The sequence below is a fragment of the Bipolaris victoriae genome, assembly GCF_000527765.1.
Source record: "Bipolaris victoriae FI3 unplaced genomic scaffold scaffold_147, whole genome shotgun sequence".
NCBI lineage: Eukaryota > Fungi > Ascomycota > Dothideomycetes > Pleosporales > Pleosporaceae > Bipolaris > Bipolaris victoriae.
This window is the reverse complement of record NW_014575245.1, coordinates 1-16,312: the sequence shown is the minus strand read 5'-3', so window position 1 is coordinate 16,312 and position 16,312 is coordinate 1. Positions and strand designations below refer to the sequence as shown.

At 45.9% G+C, this 16,312-nt stretch overlaps 5 protein-coding genes across 5 annotated transcripts; 3 read left to right on the top strand and 2 right to left on the bottom strand.

Annotated features, from left to right (window-relative positions):
- Positions 1-755: 755 nt before the first annotated feature.
- COCVIDRAFT_31172 (hypothetical protein) lies at positions 756-2,540 on the bottom strand (the record flags this gene model as incomplete). Its single annotated transcript, XM_014695756.1, has 5 exons — positions 756-968; positions 1,024-1,122; positions 1,171-1,320; positions 1,371-2,419; positions 2,492-2,540. The coding sequence occupies 5 exons, from the start codon at positions 2,538-2,540 to the stop codon at positions 756-758; spliced, it is 1,560 nt and encodes a 519-aa protein (XP_014551242.1).
- Positions 2,541-3,288: 748 nt separating this feature from the next.
- On the top strand, positions 3,289-4,239 carry COCVIDRAFT_20462 (hypothetical protein; the record flags this gene model as incomplete). The annotated part of the gene is made up of 1 exon (XM_014695750.1): positions 3,289-4,239. One exon carries the CDS (start codon positions 3,289-3,291, stop codon positions 4,237-4,239), a length of 951 nt encoding a protein of 316 aa, XP_014551236.1.
- Positions 4,240-4,613: 374 nt separating this feature from the next.
- On the bottom strand, positions 4,614-6,544 carry COCVIDRAFT_31170 (hypothetical protein; the record flags this gene model as incomplete). Its single annotated transcript, XM_014695755.1, has 6 exons — positions 4,614-4,807; positions 4,867-5,270; positions 5,324-5,457; positions 5,510-5,844; positions 5,893-6,084; positions 6,142-6,544. The coding sequence occupies 6 exons, from the start codon at positions 6,542-6,544 to the stop codon at positions 4,614-4,616; spliced, it is 1,662 nt and encodes a 553-aa protein (XP_014551241.1).
- A 1,982-nt stretch (positions 6,545-8,526) lies between these two features.
- On the top strand, positions 8,527-9,962 carry COCVIDRAFT_42416 (hypothetical protein; the record flags this gene model as incomplete). Its single annotated transcript, XM_014695754.1, has 6 exons — positions 8,527-8,676; positions 8,738-8,796; positions 8,851-8,896; positions 8,947-9,101; positions 9,156-9,267; positions 9,327-9,962. 6 exons carry the CDS (start codon positions 8,527-8,529, stop codon positions 9,960-9,962), a joined length of 1,158 nt encoding a protein of 385 aa, XP_014551240.1.
- Positions 9,963-11,433: 1,471 nt separating this feature from the next.
- Positions 11,434-12,969, top strand: COCVIDRAFT_113410 (hypothetical protein; the record flags this gene model as incomplete). Its single annotated transcript, XM_014695753.1, has 6 exons — positions 11,434-11,586; positions 11,653-11,711; positions 11,767-11,812; positions 11,871-12,028; positions 12,082-12,193; positions 12,271-12,969. The coding sequence occupies 6 exons, from the start codon at positions 11,434-11,436 to the stop codon at positions 12,967-12,969; spliced, it is 1,227 nt and encodes a 408-aa protein (XP_014551239.1).
- Between the last annotated feature and the right edge of the window lie 3,343 nt (positions 12,970-16,312).

Sequence of the window (16,312 nt, the reverse complement as noted above, 5' to 3'; positions counted from 1 at the left end):
TGCATGGCGCAACGCCGCAGCAGCCAATCTGTGGGTTGACAAATAGAAGGGGTATTGTTGACTATCTGAACTTCTACGGCCCCTACTGGCATCTGGATGCGTCTGCAGGCACCTTGCGCTTCAGCCTCGCCATACAAAAACAGGAGGAAAAACAAAACTGAGAGTTACGAGGGGCATCAAAGCACGCTCCAGTCGTGGGGATGAATAGACCTTGCCTGTTCCCGCCAGCAATGCAGAACCAAGAAAAGAATAACACAAAGCGTACAAAGGAAATGGTACTGATAGTAGATACTACAAGACCTCAGAGAGGCCAGGCGTCGCATATGCTGAAAAAAAGGGGGGTATGTGCCAATATTACTGTGGATTTTCGTGGCTCTTCAAGCCAAAGGGACGCCGTTGTGCGCCGGTCCTCCTGTTTTTTGTGCGCAAAAGTCGAGGTAGTGCGCGCCAGCCTAGTGTCAATGGTTGGAAATGGTGTGGTTGAGGGGCATCGCCCCAGAACATGCGCGTGCGGTGGTGGGAAAAATGGGGCGTGCAATGTGACACTCTAGCACGGTCTTACACGGCGGCTTGTACAGCCGTCACGCACTGAGCCGCTTTTTATGCACATTAAAAGCTGATTACAAGGTACAGAGTGGAATAGGTAGGGGTGTTGCATCCTACGGTTTGCGCCCGAAGTAAAGTGATTATGTCGGCGCGATGAGAAGGGTATGCGCAAAGGGTATCCTCTTTCGTAATGATCGTCTCGAGCATGCTTACAAAGCCACGTCAAGCACCAGACTGACGTCGCTGACCTGCTGGCCAGCGAGATCCTCAAGCACCGGTATCAGGTCGAGGAGTTCGTTGTCATGTGCGTCAGAGAACCAGCTGCTGATGGGGACGGCGTGTTGCGGATGGAAGATGTAGGAAGTGGGCGAGTTGTCAATAATAATGGTATCCTTGAGGTCGCGGCCAATCTGTGAGAGATCCTGCGCAGGGGCATTAGCGTCTGATTGGAACCTGACTTTATGCTCATATTCTCACCTTTACGTAGTTGCCTTGGTGGTTGTAGCAGCTTTCGCGGAAAAGTCGGTGGTGAACAACGCCGTGAATGTCGAGCTGGTCGAGGAGGGGATCACCATACTACTCTCGTTAGCGGAATTGCCGGAACAAAACAATGCAGCCACGTACTTTGGAAACAGATGCTGTAAAAACTACTACTTCGTACAGTTCGCCCACACGCTTCATGAACTGGTCAACGCCCGGTCGCTTGATGACATAAACATTGTGGTATTGGCCTTCAATTTCCACAGGAATCGTGAAGTCTGCTTGGTGTAGAATCTACATTGAATCAGTAAATAGGAGCAAATACCATGATCTTAATGACATACCTTGAAGCTGCTGTGGACCAAAGTCTCGTCGAGATCAAGAACCAAACACTTTTTACCCTGGAACCTGGGTGCAATGGGTCCCAAAAGGTACTTTTGCTCCTCTGGCGCCTCGCCCGCATCCGCAACCTGCTCCTGCACAGCGACCTGTCTCTCAGCTAGTGGCGGCGGAGGAGGCAAATCGACCTTGGGCTGTTCGGGTTCAGCGTCAGCGTCGGCTGCGTCGGCCTGGTGCGGAACTTCGTGGGACGAAAGCGGCACATCTCGCATTTCAATGTCGCTGTCAATCTGCTTCTGCTCTTCGGTCTGGTCCTCTATTATGCGTTGCTGTTCTGCGGATGGGCGGGGCAAGACTGGCGTGGCGGCCGGCGTGGGGTTGGTGATGCTTATCTGAGGATGACCAGTTTGTAATGTGCCGGGTTGAGGGGGCGAGGTTGCTTCTGTTTGCTGTCTCTGGGATGAGCTTCTCGTCACCAGCTGAGGACTATCCTCGACTGGCGGCTGCTCGGTGGTTCCATCGCCATGACTAGGCTTGTCGCCAAGACTCGAACCCAATGTCTCAGTTCCAGTCTTTTCGTCGAGGGGCTCCTTGGAGTCGGTTTTACTTGACTCGGCGATGGTCGGCTCCTGCTTCTTGACGGGCGTCGACTGCGATGTGCGCCCTGCAGGCACCTTCTGGGCCTGCTTGACATTCTCCGTAGGGGCCGAGTCGCCGGCGAGGCGGGACTCCTTGGGTGCAAAGCAAGGCAGGCACGACAGCAAGCCGCCCTTGCGCGTCTTACTCCTCGTCGATGCAGGGCGGTCGGCCGTAGCGGGCAGCGGGGGCGGCTGCTCGGTCTTCTCTGATGGGGCAGCACGCGGCTGAGAGCGTTTGCTGCTCGCCGTGCTGCCAGCCCGTCGTTTGCCCATGAGGCTTCGCTTGGAGCCGCGTCCTATGCTCTCAGCGTCTGCTGCGGTGGTTGCGCCGCTGAGGCCGGTGTTGGGCGTGTGGTTGTCGGTGGACTGGGGACCAGACTGGGGCACGTTGAGCATGGAATTCGGGGCGATGGCAGCTAGGTCAAGGTTAGTTATCGCGTCGGAGGGAGATTGACCGGTGTGAGCCCTGGGCCGGGTCAAGAACGTACCGTTGGCGGCAGATGCGTCAGCAGAGGGCTGCGCGGGTTCGGCGCTCATAGTTTTCAGCGCGTCGACAGCCTCAGGCAGAGAGAGGGCGCGCGGGGGACCAAAGGGGGGTGTAGAGATGGAGAGAGGGAGAAAGACGGATGGGGAGGAGAGGAGGGCGAGAGCGAGAGCGGAGCGAGAGGTGTCTGGAGCGTTGTGTCGTGTGTGTGTGGGGGGGGAGAGACAGACGTATGTAGCTGAGGGCGGGCTGGGGTGCGCTCTCTCGCTGCAGTCGCTGTCGCTGTGGTCGCTGTCGTGGGCCGCTGCTTCCTCGTGGCAGCAACAGGGGCGGGTCGCGACTGCTCGATCGGCTCGTTAGGGCTCGAGATGGAAGGCGCAGTCACGGTGGTCGCGCAGCTGGGGAAGTCGCTATCTCGTCGAGGGCGTTCGAGGAGGGAAAGGGCGATGGGGAGCTTGGATCCGCTACTTGGGATGAGGCTGGTTCGCTAACACTAACGCGGGCGGAAATGAGGACGCCGTCTTTCACCGTCATCAGCGCCAAAGCTCCACAGCAACCGCCAATTCACTCCCACGACCTCGCTCGCCTGTCAACCTGCTGCCCTCTGGTGCCACCCCTCGGCTAGCTGCAGTTTGTCGCCCTGTTTGCTTTTCCCATTGCTCTCATGGCTGCACCGCCCAGCTCATGCTCCAACTCCCGAGCAGCCAACCACGCCCAGGGCCGCTCGTCCTGGCGGGCCCACTGCTCGCGGCCTTTGCCTCCTCCATTCGCCCCTAGCCTGCAATTGCTCTAGTCGAGTCCATGGCCAGACCCAAATTCAATTCTTCTCCACGCTGTCCACCTCAGAGAGCGAGGCCGTTCATCAACCATGCACCCAATCACGCTCTCCGCCGCTTCATGCACCCAGCGCTTCGCACGGGAAATGACTGCCAAGGGCCATTATGCCTACATGCTGCGATGAGCCAGGGGCGTGGCAGTGGCTGGGCAATGGACATGGGTCAGTACATTAGCCAGAGTGGTGGTGACAGTTCAGCACGCAGCTTCGTCGCTGTCATCGTCCTCGCTGTCCTCGACTTGTCCTCCAACTCCCTTAAATTCAGGCCCGCGACAACCATGCTTTGCGCCCTGCATAATTACGACCTGGCCACCCTTGGATGGGACCGACTCTTGGGCCACGCGACCGTTCGTGCAGCCACAAGCTCGCAGCTCGATTCACGGCTAGCCGCCATGCACGGAGAACCATCGGCTCCTTGGCCTATCACAGCCAATGGCCTCCATGACCCCGGTGCACTTCTGCCGCTCGTGTACTGGATCCATATTGAATGCACTGACACTATTCCTCCAGCGGCGCATGAGCATCGTCAACGGACCCTCAACACTTGTCCACTTGCCCGGCCGCTGCTTGCGACCAAGACCCCACAATGTCACTGTCCGCTTGCCTCCTCGTCCTTCACTGCCATTTCGACTGTTCCTCTCACTGCTGTCACATGTCAAAATTCTGACGCGTTCCACTGTGGCGAGTGTGGTGCAGAGCGGGCCGTCGCACGTCGAAGTCATCCCGCGTCGATCTTGCAGCTTGATGCGGCCCCATCCATGTCCGCATCGTCACAAGGCCAACGTCCTGTCTCTGAGGGTGTGCAGTATCCGGCTTCCCCACCACCCACTCTGCGCAACGGCTTGCAGAGCAAGTCCACGATCAACAGTCAGCCGTTATTGCTATATATGTACCAGTACGCACCGATGCACATCTGATCATAGTCACTCATTACACTGCAGCCCGGCATGAAATGTGCTCTTGAAAATACACGTTGAATAATTTTACAAGCTAATGAAGCGTCCCTATTTGTACATGTGTACATACACATACAGTGGCCTTGGCGGTATCTGATTGTCACAACCGCTCAAGAGTTAAAACCAGAGACTCCTCGGAGCCCGTAGTCGCCTTTGACCGCCTCTTGAGCTTTCGTGCTCCCCGTACCCATCTGCAAAGCAATCACCAGATGCACATGAATTGCTTCAATTGGCAGTAATTCTTGCTCGACCCAACTGTTCAATCACATTACTATCCCTGAAGGTGAGCACGTCCGCAAGAAACGATCGGAATATATACGCACTCCCCCGCATATTCAAGCCTTCTCCCGCGGAGTAAACCGTAATTGAAGGGGCGGCAGTGTTACAGTAAACGTATCCAATATCTCATTTTCGAAAGCTTCTCCTGTCTCACCCGGTGCAAACGACACGTCGAAATTCTGCGCAATCATGGAAAGCGAGATGCGCAAGCTCATGTAGGCCAGGGTCTTTCCGGGACAGCTGTACGCACCTTTGGGTATGTTAGCTGACTGACATCTACAACTGTCATCATTGCATTGAGGCACTTACCTAGAGAGAAAGGCATATACGGTGCCTTGTCAGTTGCCATCTCCGCCCTCTTTTCGCCGAACCGCTCGGGAATAAATTCTTCGGCCTGCTGCCACCATCTGGCATCCTTTTGAATAAGCGATATTGGTATGAACACGTTTGTCTTGCCAGGAATATATGTGTTGTCTATCGTAATGCCCTTTACCGGTGTTTCTCGCGCTCCGCCAGTCAATAGTGCAGGACGAAGTCGCAGTGTCTCACTGACAACGTCGTCGATATAGGAAACCGATTTTACTTTTTCATATGACCACTCGTCGTATCCGCTTGGCATTGTCTGGTCAAGGAGTTGTTGAAGTTTTTTCTGCTTCTCGGGATACTTGGCGAGGAAGAAGAGAGCTCCTGCAAGAGTGGTGGCAGTCGTCTCACTACTATTGTGTCAGCTGCTGCTGCCTTCTGTTTTTGACTTGGAATTTCCTACCTCCCTGCAATGATCATCACTCTTGAATCATCCTCGAGTGCGGCTGCGGTTTTGGGCGCCGTAGCGTCCTTTTCCTTGATGGCTTTCAGCAACCAAGATACCACATCTTGCGGATACTTTTCGCTATCCCAACTCTACAACTTGTCAATTCACTAGCTCCGTGCAGTACAGCGATGAGAAACGTACCTGATGTTTTTCCCGGATTTGGCCTGCACAAAAGGAGAAGAAATCAAGATAACCTGCCGCCGCTCCGGGTATTGAACTCAAGATATACAGCAACCACGGTACGGGGCTCATTATCCCTAGCATGGTCATGTGTTTATGTACGCCTTCGATGGCAACATGTTCGACACCATTTTTGAGGTTGTCGAAGTCTTTTCCAAAGCCAACATCGCCCATAACATCGAAACTGAAGTACATTGACCAGGCTGAGGCATCCATGGATGCCTCTCCTTTGTTGGCTAGCTGGCTCTTGAATAAGTCTGCTTTGGCTTTGATACGTGGCTCGTATATGTTCAGTGCTATTCAACGTCAGCACACACCACTATACCTCGTAGACCCGTACAAACCTTTGATAGAGAAGCCACGGTCCCAAGCACGACGGCGAAGACGATGGGCATTGTGGTCGCGTGTCATGTGGATCGAGGCTTTTCGGTGATCACCCCCAGTTTGGTCATACCATGTTGACTTCTGGCACTCCGAACCGGGTCCATACAGGATCGGAACTGCTGAGCTGCGTAGAATGCTAATTTCTCGCGGCCCTAGAGCTCGTATCAGCAATCGCCCATTCCTGAATTTCTGAGTACACAACTACTCACCAGTGCGCACAAAGTCGCCATACTGCTCGTGCATCTTCTCCAGATCCTTGTAGTACTGGACGTTCTTTGCCGCGATCCATGCTGCGTGAAACTTTGACACTTTAGCAGCAACTGGCCCAGGGAATTTTCGGCACCGGTGGAACACTAATCGATAGATCGCGATGGTGGTTAGTAATGCAGTGTTGAAGCTTGCGGTGAACAGCAGAGCCTTCAATATTCCGAACACATATATCATGCCGAAAAAGATGGCCACAGAGGCTGCCATGAAGTGGACCATGATAACCTCGAATTCGATGGGAAGAATAGAAAGATGGAAAAAGACACCCAGTAGGGCCGCTGCCAAAGCACCCTGAAACGCATCTATTTGGGCAGCATTGTGTGCAGCATCCTGAATGACTTCCATTGCAGCTACCAGAGCCCTCAAAGGTTGGTTACGCTAACAAGAATGGGGAACGACGTAACTTTTGGACATGCTCTGAGGATTGATGATTTGGGGCTGCGTTCCTTGATAACTAAAACGAAAGAGCAGCACCATGCGACCTTAGTACGAGCAGCAGTGCACCCGCATGTAAGACCTACCAATATCTGCCAATGTTCCATATATGCAAGCGCCAAAGGTGGGTCCTTAGACGTAGTTGAAAGACTAGGTTCCTCTTGGTAAAGGTGATACAACTGTCGCACACGCATCCCTGTCAGAGAACAGTCCTGCGGGGTATCTAAGTTTCCTAAAGGACCGACTGAAGCAAGGAACAAGACTCCGGACATGTCGGATAGCCTGAAGCGGCAACACCTAGATTAGCAGTATACTACAGGTAATTATAGATTTTCTATTTGCTACTTCTTTTTGAAGTAGCTAGGCTATGACCACTAGAAGCACTTGCTTGTATATAACTAACATCTTGAAACAACTTAAATCAGGTACATGTCCCCTCTTGCACCCACCGGGCTCTTATCGCCATCTATCTCCATAGCATTCGCTAAAGAAACTTAAATAGCCGTTCGCATAATTGCCGAGGAGCATGCGCGTAACCTCTTCCACAGACGCTGGGCGGGAGTAAGTATACACGGCTGTCCCAACCCCGCCGCCGATCTGAGTGGAAGTTGCGAAGGGTAGTAGTAGATCATACCTATCACAGCTCTGTGTTACGACACTACGGTACAGCTTCGGTAGTCGGGGAGGCGGGAATGACGGGGAAGTCACCGATGCATGTGAGTCGATTCATAACTTTCTAGTCATCAATGCCAAGCCCCGTTGTCTACCCAACATGTTTTCTCAATACCGTCTCAAGTAGCCGGACAACAGTATCAAACTCGGCAGTTCGTCCGTGACTTTCTCGTCGATCATCATCTTGGTCTAGACAACGTTCATATCGCCCAAATAAACTCAAAAAGACGCAAGATTGTACGAGAATCAAGCGAGCGATGTCACTCGTCGAGAAACCTGTTCGGCCGCCTATTTTTGATTGGCAGCCAGAAATAAAGGTTCCAGCGTGGAGGATTCGATCGTTTGGTGGGCACTGAGGATCCTTACATCTCCATATGGTTGTTTGCGTTCCATCGCTTCAAGTCTGTCCGGATCTGGATCCGAGTCGGCCGCTTTAGGTCTATCAGCAGTTTCAGGGGTTTGACGGCTTGTCAACGGCCTGAGGCGTGTCAGCGACTGGAAGCGTAGCGTTTGCACCCGTCCAAGGATACGTACGCAGTAAGCAAGCCGCAGGTGACATCAAACAATTGCTGCGGGGTTAGCTTTAAAAAGTTCCGATCGATGCTCGGAGATAATAGTTGCCAAAGGCAAACACTGGAACGAGCTCTGACTGGTTCTGCATGAGACATCCCAGTGAGACAGTGGGGGCTTAGAAAGTCTCCCTGTATGATACCTTTTCCCAGACGATCGTTCCGACGTATGCGTGCACAGTACGTCCGTTACGCCGCAAATCTCTACATCCTAGAACCTGGCAAATGTCAAAAAACGCCGATGCATGTCAACTGTCAAGTTGAACCTCTGTTTTCGGACAGCATACCGAAGATCCTGTTTCGAGTATGCTGCTCAAATACCCCGATATCAGTGCGTAGTACCAATGAGGGCAACGCGTAACGGTCATACGGCTTGGTACGAGAATCTGAGACTGCTGAACGCTTTGATGCGTCTGCATTTCATGGATCTGAGTCCGCGGGTATCGAAGAAGGCAGATCACTGACAAGGAGGTTTCTAAGCCCCCTTCATTCCCCGGGAGCTCGACCGTCATAGCAAAGACTGACTGAACTTAGAGTCTGCAATTAGGCTCTGGTGGATATAAACTTTGTCTGTGAAGTCCATTCTGTGTCTCGATACACGCACTTCGAGTCGTGGACTACTTCTGTTTGAGAGCTCACAATATTGAGACCATGGCACTATCAAACCTCCAACCACTGGCGTATGCCGTTGCTTATATTACATTCGTACTTGGTACTATTTCAATGTTTCTCCGCTTTTACTGTCGACGCTGTGTCCTGCACTTATGGGGATGGGACGATCATTTCACAGTGCTGATTCTTGTACGTGGTCTGCACGGTACTCCTGTGGATATCCAGACACATCTAACGGCAAGAACTACAGGTCTTCAGCATCGGTCAACAACTCATCCTGCACATGTTTCTATATTGGGGATGTGGTTTGTATGATAGTCCCTGCTTTGCTCACTGCATACTAATTGCTGACTGGAGACACAGACACATGACAACACTGACCATGCACCAGCAGCTTCAAATCATCAAAGCACGTGCTTTCAAATGCGATTAGCGGTGGACTTCTCTAATTCAAAATAGTGGCTGTTTATTGAACAAGTCGTTTACTACTCAGTACACTGGGTAATCAAATCGGCTTTCCTCTTATTCTACCTGCGCCTGTCAACCAGGAAGCCCTTTCGCATCGCCATTTACATGGGCGGCGTCATAAACGGTACTATCCTGATCATAAACACGTATTTCCGCCGTTTGCAGACACATAACTCACGTCTCGCTAACACAAAATCCAGGCTCATGGCATGTTTCCAATGTGTCCCATTCGATGAGATTCTCCACCCAGGCACGCACCCAAATGCCGTCTGTATCAATAGGCTTGCCATGCTTATTGTGCCGTCTGTTCTCGTAAGCCCTCCATTCCCTTTACCGACGCAAACCACGAAGTCTTAATAATAGTCACATAGAACATCCTTGCAGACTTCTATATCCTCATTCTACCCATCTACACAGTCTGGCACCTCCAAATGTCTATGGCCCGCAAGCTCAGAGTGATTGGCGTTGTGGCCTTTGGCAGCAGTTCCGTCATCATTGCTTGTTTCCGGCTTATACCTCTGTTCGAGCTGTTCCGCTCGCCAGATACATCTTGGGTACTCGGCAAGATGGTCATCATTGCCGCACTCGAGATTCAATGCGCCGTCATCGCAGTCAACCTGCCGAGTCTCAAGCCCCTGTGGACCCGGATGATGGGCGGAAGCTCGTCTGGTTCGGGCCCTGGAGGCGACAGCGATTCCAACAACAAAAAGTACAGACTCTCGTCGCGGGGCCATATTGTTACGTTTGGCTCCGAGGGCAGAGAGCTGCGTGCAGGCAAGTGGGCGAGGAAGAGCCATAGGGGAAGTGTCGCGCGGACGGACCAGGGGCTCACTGTTACCGAGTCTGAAGAGGAACTGTGCCGACAAGGTGGGATTTCACTGCGTATGTCGAACCAGATCTCAGTGGGAGACGCTGGTATTATTAAAATCCAAAAGGACATTCACATCCAGAGCTCAGAAGGGGAACTAGACAAGGTCATGACTGAGAACTACGTCTCAAGGGGTTGAGAGCTGACGGCTTGTTCGAGAAGAGATTAATAACATCACACCTATGTATGTTTCCTTTGTACTTTGAATGTGTTACAGCGAAAAAAATGAACAATGATATGCTTTGATAGCCTCTGCTTTAGTCGTACTACGATTTGTTCCTCACCCATATTCCGTAACGTGACATGCTATGATAATCTCGATCTGCACGGAACAAACACACGATTCTGCGCTGCTAAACTAAAACACCCTCATCATTCGCCATCGAGTATCTCCATCGCCCGATCACTTGTACCACCGTACGCGTCGTCTAAATATATCCTGGCTCCCTTCCCCCCCGTTTGCCCTCGCCCAAACCAATACCTGTCACACATAACCTGTATCACCCTCAATACGTTCCGTTTGACATTGATACCCTTGCTTTCGCCCGACTGTCTCGCAATCTACGCCCGACGTTCATCGTGAATAATCGTCGTGGCCATTGGAGCGATCAGGGCGTGGACAAAAGAATCACGAGCGCTGGAGAAGTTTCGTGACTGAGATCGGGGAACAACGGATGTTTCTCCTTGCTGAATTACTCGTGTGTAATTTTTGTTTTGTTTTTTGCCCTGAAGTTGCGAGTTCTGGTGGCCTATTGGGATTGCGAAACGAGATGCAAACACGGGTAGGAAGTTGCTTTTTGCGGGGAGGGATGGGCGAATGGAGTTTGTTTGGTAGCGGTGGTGTTGTTTGCGAACTAGGAGATTCTCTAGTAACTAGAAAGATGAGAAGTATACGAGTAGTTGATTTCTATCTTTCTGTTCGCGGATTCGACGATTTAGCACATCTTGTAGACGCAATCGCAATTCCCTTTTGTCATCTCCTTATTCTACAACCTATCCCGCGCTCTATCTCTACAGTTTCGAAACAGTTCACTCAGACACAAACCTCACAAGTCCAGTGCTTACACTTACCAAACTTCCCAAGACAACTACATACTCGACGACAATGAAAAACAATCTAAGCCCCCCCCCCCCTTTTTGGGAGGGAGTCTGCGGCATTACAAACAAACCCATCAATCACCTCTCCCGACACATCGGAAACGCAACCAATTTGCTTCTTTTGCCCCCACAACGCCATTGCCGTCTCAAGCCCACGAACGCTTGTTCCAAACCCACCACGGGGGAGGGCGATCGCACAGCAGCCAAACGGCTCCTTGCTTACCCATATGCCCCAACACATGAACAATTGCACATGTCAAAAACTCCAAAAGCAATCATGTAGAAGTAGTAGAAGAAGAAGAAGTGACGAAGGGGGGCTTTAATATGTTATCCTACCCAGCAGCCAGTTCAAAAAAGGTTTTTTCTCTTGATTTTACTGCGGGCCAGCCCACCTCTTCCACTCTTTTTTTTTTATAAAAACTTGTCTTCGCATTAGAGATGCGCTTTGTCGGCTGGGTTTGGCATCGACTCGTGGACTCTGCCGCTGCCGCTTCCGCCTTGCGATGATGATGATGGACATGGGTACTAGTATCCAGCCGCTTGCGTACGGGATTGCATATTCGACATTCTTTGTGGGCACATTATCGATTCTGCTACGGTTTTATTGTCGATATATTGTTTTGAGGACGTGGGGGTGGGATGATTATATTGCGGTTGCTATTCTGGTATGTTTTGTCTTTGATTGGAGAAGATGGTTGGGACGGAGAGCTAACGTGAAGGATGGTGATTAGGCTTTTAGTTTTGCACAGCAGGGCGTGCTGCAGATGTTTTTGTATTGGGGGTGTGGACTGTAAGATACTCAGAGGATGAAAGTCATATTGATAAGTTGTGCTAACTAAGAGTAGTCACATGGAAGCCCTAGACACGAACCATCATCTCGAGATCCTTAAGGTGAGAGTGAATGACTGCAAGGCAACTTCAAGGGATGTCTTCTGACCAAAAGAATCAGTGGCTATTCGTCGAAGAAGTCCTCTACTACTCTGTTCACTGGGTGATCAAATTAGCTTTTCTCGTATTTTACCTTCGTCTATCCCCTGATAGCGACACCTTTCGACACGCCGTCTATTTCGGAGTAGGATTAAACACCGTTGTATGGATTGCCAGTGTGTAAGTCACACCAACCCTTCTGAGCACCCGCAAAGTCTAACCTCAAATGTCAGCCTTGTAGCATGTTTCCAGTGCATGCCATTTGACGAAATCTTTCATCCAGGCATGCATTCCGATGCACAATGCATCAACAAAATGATTCTTCTCCTCGGCCCTTGCATTTTGGTAAGTCATTCCAGTCTTCATTTCTCCACCTTCTCCTCTTCATCTCTCTCCAACCCACCTAACACCCATCTCTCCAGAACATCCTCGTAGACATCTACATCCTAATCTTGCCCATCTCCACCATCTGGGCCCTGAAAAACATCCGCATGCGCCGCAAAATCGCCGTCCTCTGCGTCATCGGCTTCGGCGGCATCTCCGTCCTCATCGCCTGCAGCCGCATCGTCATCCTCCTCCGCCTATCCTCGCCCTCCCCCTCCCTCGACACCTCCTATATCCTCGGCACCATGATCGTCGTCAGCGCCCTAGAAATACAATCCGCCATCATCGCCGTCAACCTCCCCAGCCTCAAGGCCCTCTGGACAAAATACACCGGAGCCACCCCCCCAGCCCTCGTGCCCACCAGCCGCCAAAATCTCCACAACAAAGCATACAAAATGTCGAGTTTCAGCGGCACGGGTTCGTCTACCCCGTCGTCGCCGGATAGACCTCGCAATACTAAAAAACGCAACTCAGATACCGCGTCCTTCTGGGACGCAGACAACCCGCTCACGACCCTCGCCTCAGAGGAAGAGTCCGTCCTCGGCGACATGATGGCCGTCGTCATGCCCATCCAGTGGGTCCGCAGCGACATCCGCGCTATACGCGTGGGCAGGGGCTACATCGTACGCAGCATGATGAGTATGGAGCGGGTAGAAGATTGCTTCCCCGTCGGCCATTTCCTGAGAAATTACGGGCCGAGGAGGGATGCAGAGAGCGTGGTTGCGTCGCTGGTTTAAATATTTACATCTATATAAATGGAATGAATTCAAATATTAATATTATACTTATGTGATTAGAAGAATTGATATAGTAGTTAGGGAATTACAGAGTTAAGTCTAAAACTGTTATACACACTACTATAGATTAAATAATATTAGATAATCTTATAACTTAAGTTTTTTTATCTATTTACTATATAGCGTATTAGATTATTTATCTTAGAAAACACTAGTAGACTTTACTCTAACTTACTGAAATTAAATAGTAATAAAATAACTATAATATGTCTTATAGGTTAGCGAGGTACATAGGTTTATAAGCTACTTTAGCTAAAACTCTACTAAAACTACTACTCTACTCTAATAGTATAAGAATTAATTAGCTCTCTGGTAAATATTAGATATAGCTTACTCTTTAAGCTTTTAAATAAGATATAACTCTCTTCTTATTACGCGCTATAGCTATCTATAGTATTAATTAAATAATACTAAGTTAAAAATATAATAAATAACTAACGTACTTTATAGGTTTGTGTAACAGATAGGTTTATATAACACTTTTGCTAAGACCCTACTAAAACTACTACTCTACCCTAATATCGCAATAATAATAGTAAATAGAGCCCTCTAGTAAATATTAAATATAGCTTACTCGCTAAGCGCTTAAATAAGACGTATACATCTCTCTATAACGCACTATAGCTATCTTAAATATACCTCTATTAATACTAAGTTAAAAACGCGTAAAATAGACTTTATAAAGAGATTACTAGCCTAAGATAATAACTCTAACTAAGCTTAAAAAGAAAGTAGTTATTAAGTATATACTTAATTTTAAGTTATATAGATTTCTCTTTAAGCTTATAAATAGAGCTAGTATAGCTTATTCTTTATATACTAAGTATAATCTAGACTAAATTAGCTAAAACTAGCCTAGTATATATATTAAGTGCAATCTTAAGCTTAAAAATAGTTTAATTATAAGTATAACTATAAAAGAGCTCTTTATAAAAATTCTTAGACTATTTAAGACTAGTTTAGTCTAGTAGCTAATATTAAAGCTAAGTATAGAATTCAAAATAAAAGTATATATAAGTTTAATAGAATAGACTTAATAATAAGCTAGATTATCTCTAGAGCTATTATTATAGCTTTAAAGAGACGTAGATAGTCTAAGACTATCTAGCTAGTTAATAGAGAGTAAACTATAGTTATCTAGAATATTAACATAACTAAATAGATAATTTAATCTTATATAATTCTTAAGATATACTATTATCTTTCTAACTAGTATAGAGATAGTAATATACTCTAGAACTAGATTATTAAAGTCTCTAAGAATAGCTAGATAATAAATAAGCTTAGTCTTATAATATTTATTACTACTAAACTAGTAGCTCTACTAAACTAGTAGCTTTCTTACTCTACTCTACCTTCTTAAAAATAATACGTAATATCTTAATAACATAATATATATAAAGCCTATACTAAAGTAGATATATTCTTAGCTATTTAAGATATTAAATCTAGATCTATTAGAAGTAAAAAGCGCGCTACTATAGCTTATAACGTTTTATAGACTACGCTCTATAAGTAACGCGCTAAAGAACGTACTTAATATAATTATAAGCTAAATTATACGTACTTAATAAAGCTAAAAGAGAAGACTATTACTTAATATATAATAATTAAAGCTAAGTATAAACTACTCTATAAATAAAATAATATATAAGATATAGCTAATAAACTACTCTAAGAGTATAATAAATAGAAGATAAGTAAGAATTAAGTTAATAGATTAATCTAGCGTAATTCTAAGCTATGTACGCGCTAAAGCTATCTATTATTATAACTAGCCTTAGAATATAGAGAATACTTCGCCGTTACGTTTATTTAATAAGTAATTTATAAGAAGGTAGAAAGACTATAGAAAATAGAGATACTTATTTAGAACTAGTATATTACGTAATCTAAACGATGCTTAGTAATTAGTATATCTTAGTGCTACTAAGTAACTAAGTACTCTATATATTAACCTATAAGTTACTTAGTAATTAGTACTTTTTAGTAGTACTAAGTAACTAAGTATATTATAAAAAGCTCTAGTATATAGTAGTAGATATTAAGCCCTTATAGCTTAATATATTTAACTTAAGTTCTAAGTATAAGTATAATATATAGAGTTATTCTACTTATCTAAGTTACTATTCTATTGTATACTATCTCTCTATCTACGAAAACTAACTAATAAGAAGCTTAATACTAGAAGTCTTATATTACTTCTACTTAAGCTATACTCTTTACTTCTATATAATTAATAGTAAGCTCTCTATTAAGATCTAGTACTTATTAATATCTAGTTTAAGTTTATTTAAAATATTAAGATAAAGTATTATATTATAAATAAAAATATCTAAAACTTTAATAAGACTAGCTTTATTAGAAGTAAGATTTTATTATAGTTAGTTATTATAGACTTAAATAAACTAGAAAGAATATAAAATATCTAACTAAGTAATTATAAGTAGATTATACTAATATAGAGTATTAGCGAAATAAGTATATATATTCTAGTATTTCTAATCTTTACTAGTAAGATTCTAATATCTATCTAATTTACTAAAGAACTACTATATAACTTAGTAATCTAGATTAGTTCTACTAGTTAGATAAATAATAATATAATACTTTACTAGTTTTATTACTTTAACTTTTATATATAGTCTTTAAAGATATATAAACTACTTAGTAGCTATTTAAAATCTTTATAAAGAGATAAAGATAATTCGTCTCTATATACTTCTATACTTATTATACCTCTTATAGTCTCTTAATATAGATAACTTTTTATTATTAAAGTATATATATAGTAATACTATCTTGGTCTTAGTACGTAATTATATCTACTATATTAGTAAAGAAATCTTTTAACTAGTATTTAAAAAGGCCTATTATAAGGCTATTATACTATATAATATTTATAGAAAGTTTTAAAGTATTAGACTTTTACTCTATTATTATAATATTATTTTATTATAGCTTAATATTATACTATATATACTAACTCTACTAGCGTAAGAGACTACTATATAGAAGCTAAAAACGCCGCGTAACGCGCGCGAATTAGAGACGTAGACTATACTTATTTAAAACTATATATAAATCTAGTAAGAGTCTTCTATAATATCTCTTAAGAAGTAGATATAGTAGTTAAGTAANAGAGTCTAGTAGATTACTTATTATATAGTATTAATATAGAAGAATTAGCTCTAGCCTTTCTAAGTAGAGTTTCTAAGAGAAAAGAATTCTAAGATTAATTATAACTAGTAAGTAGTAACTACTATATAAGTACCTATTCTCT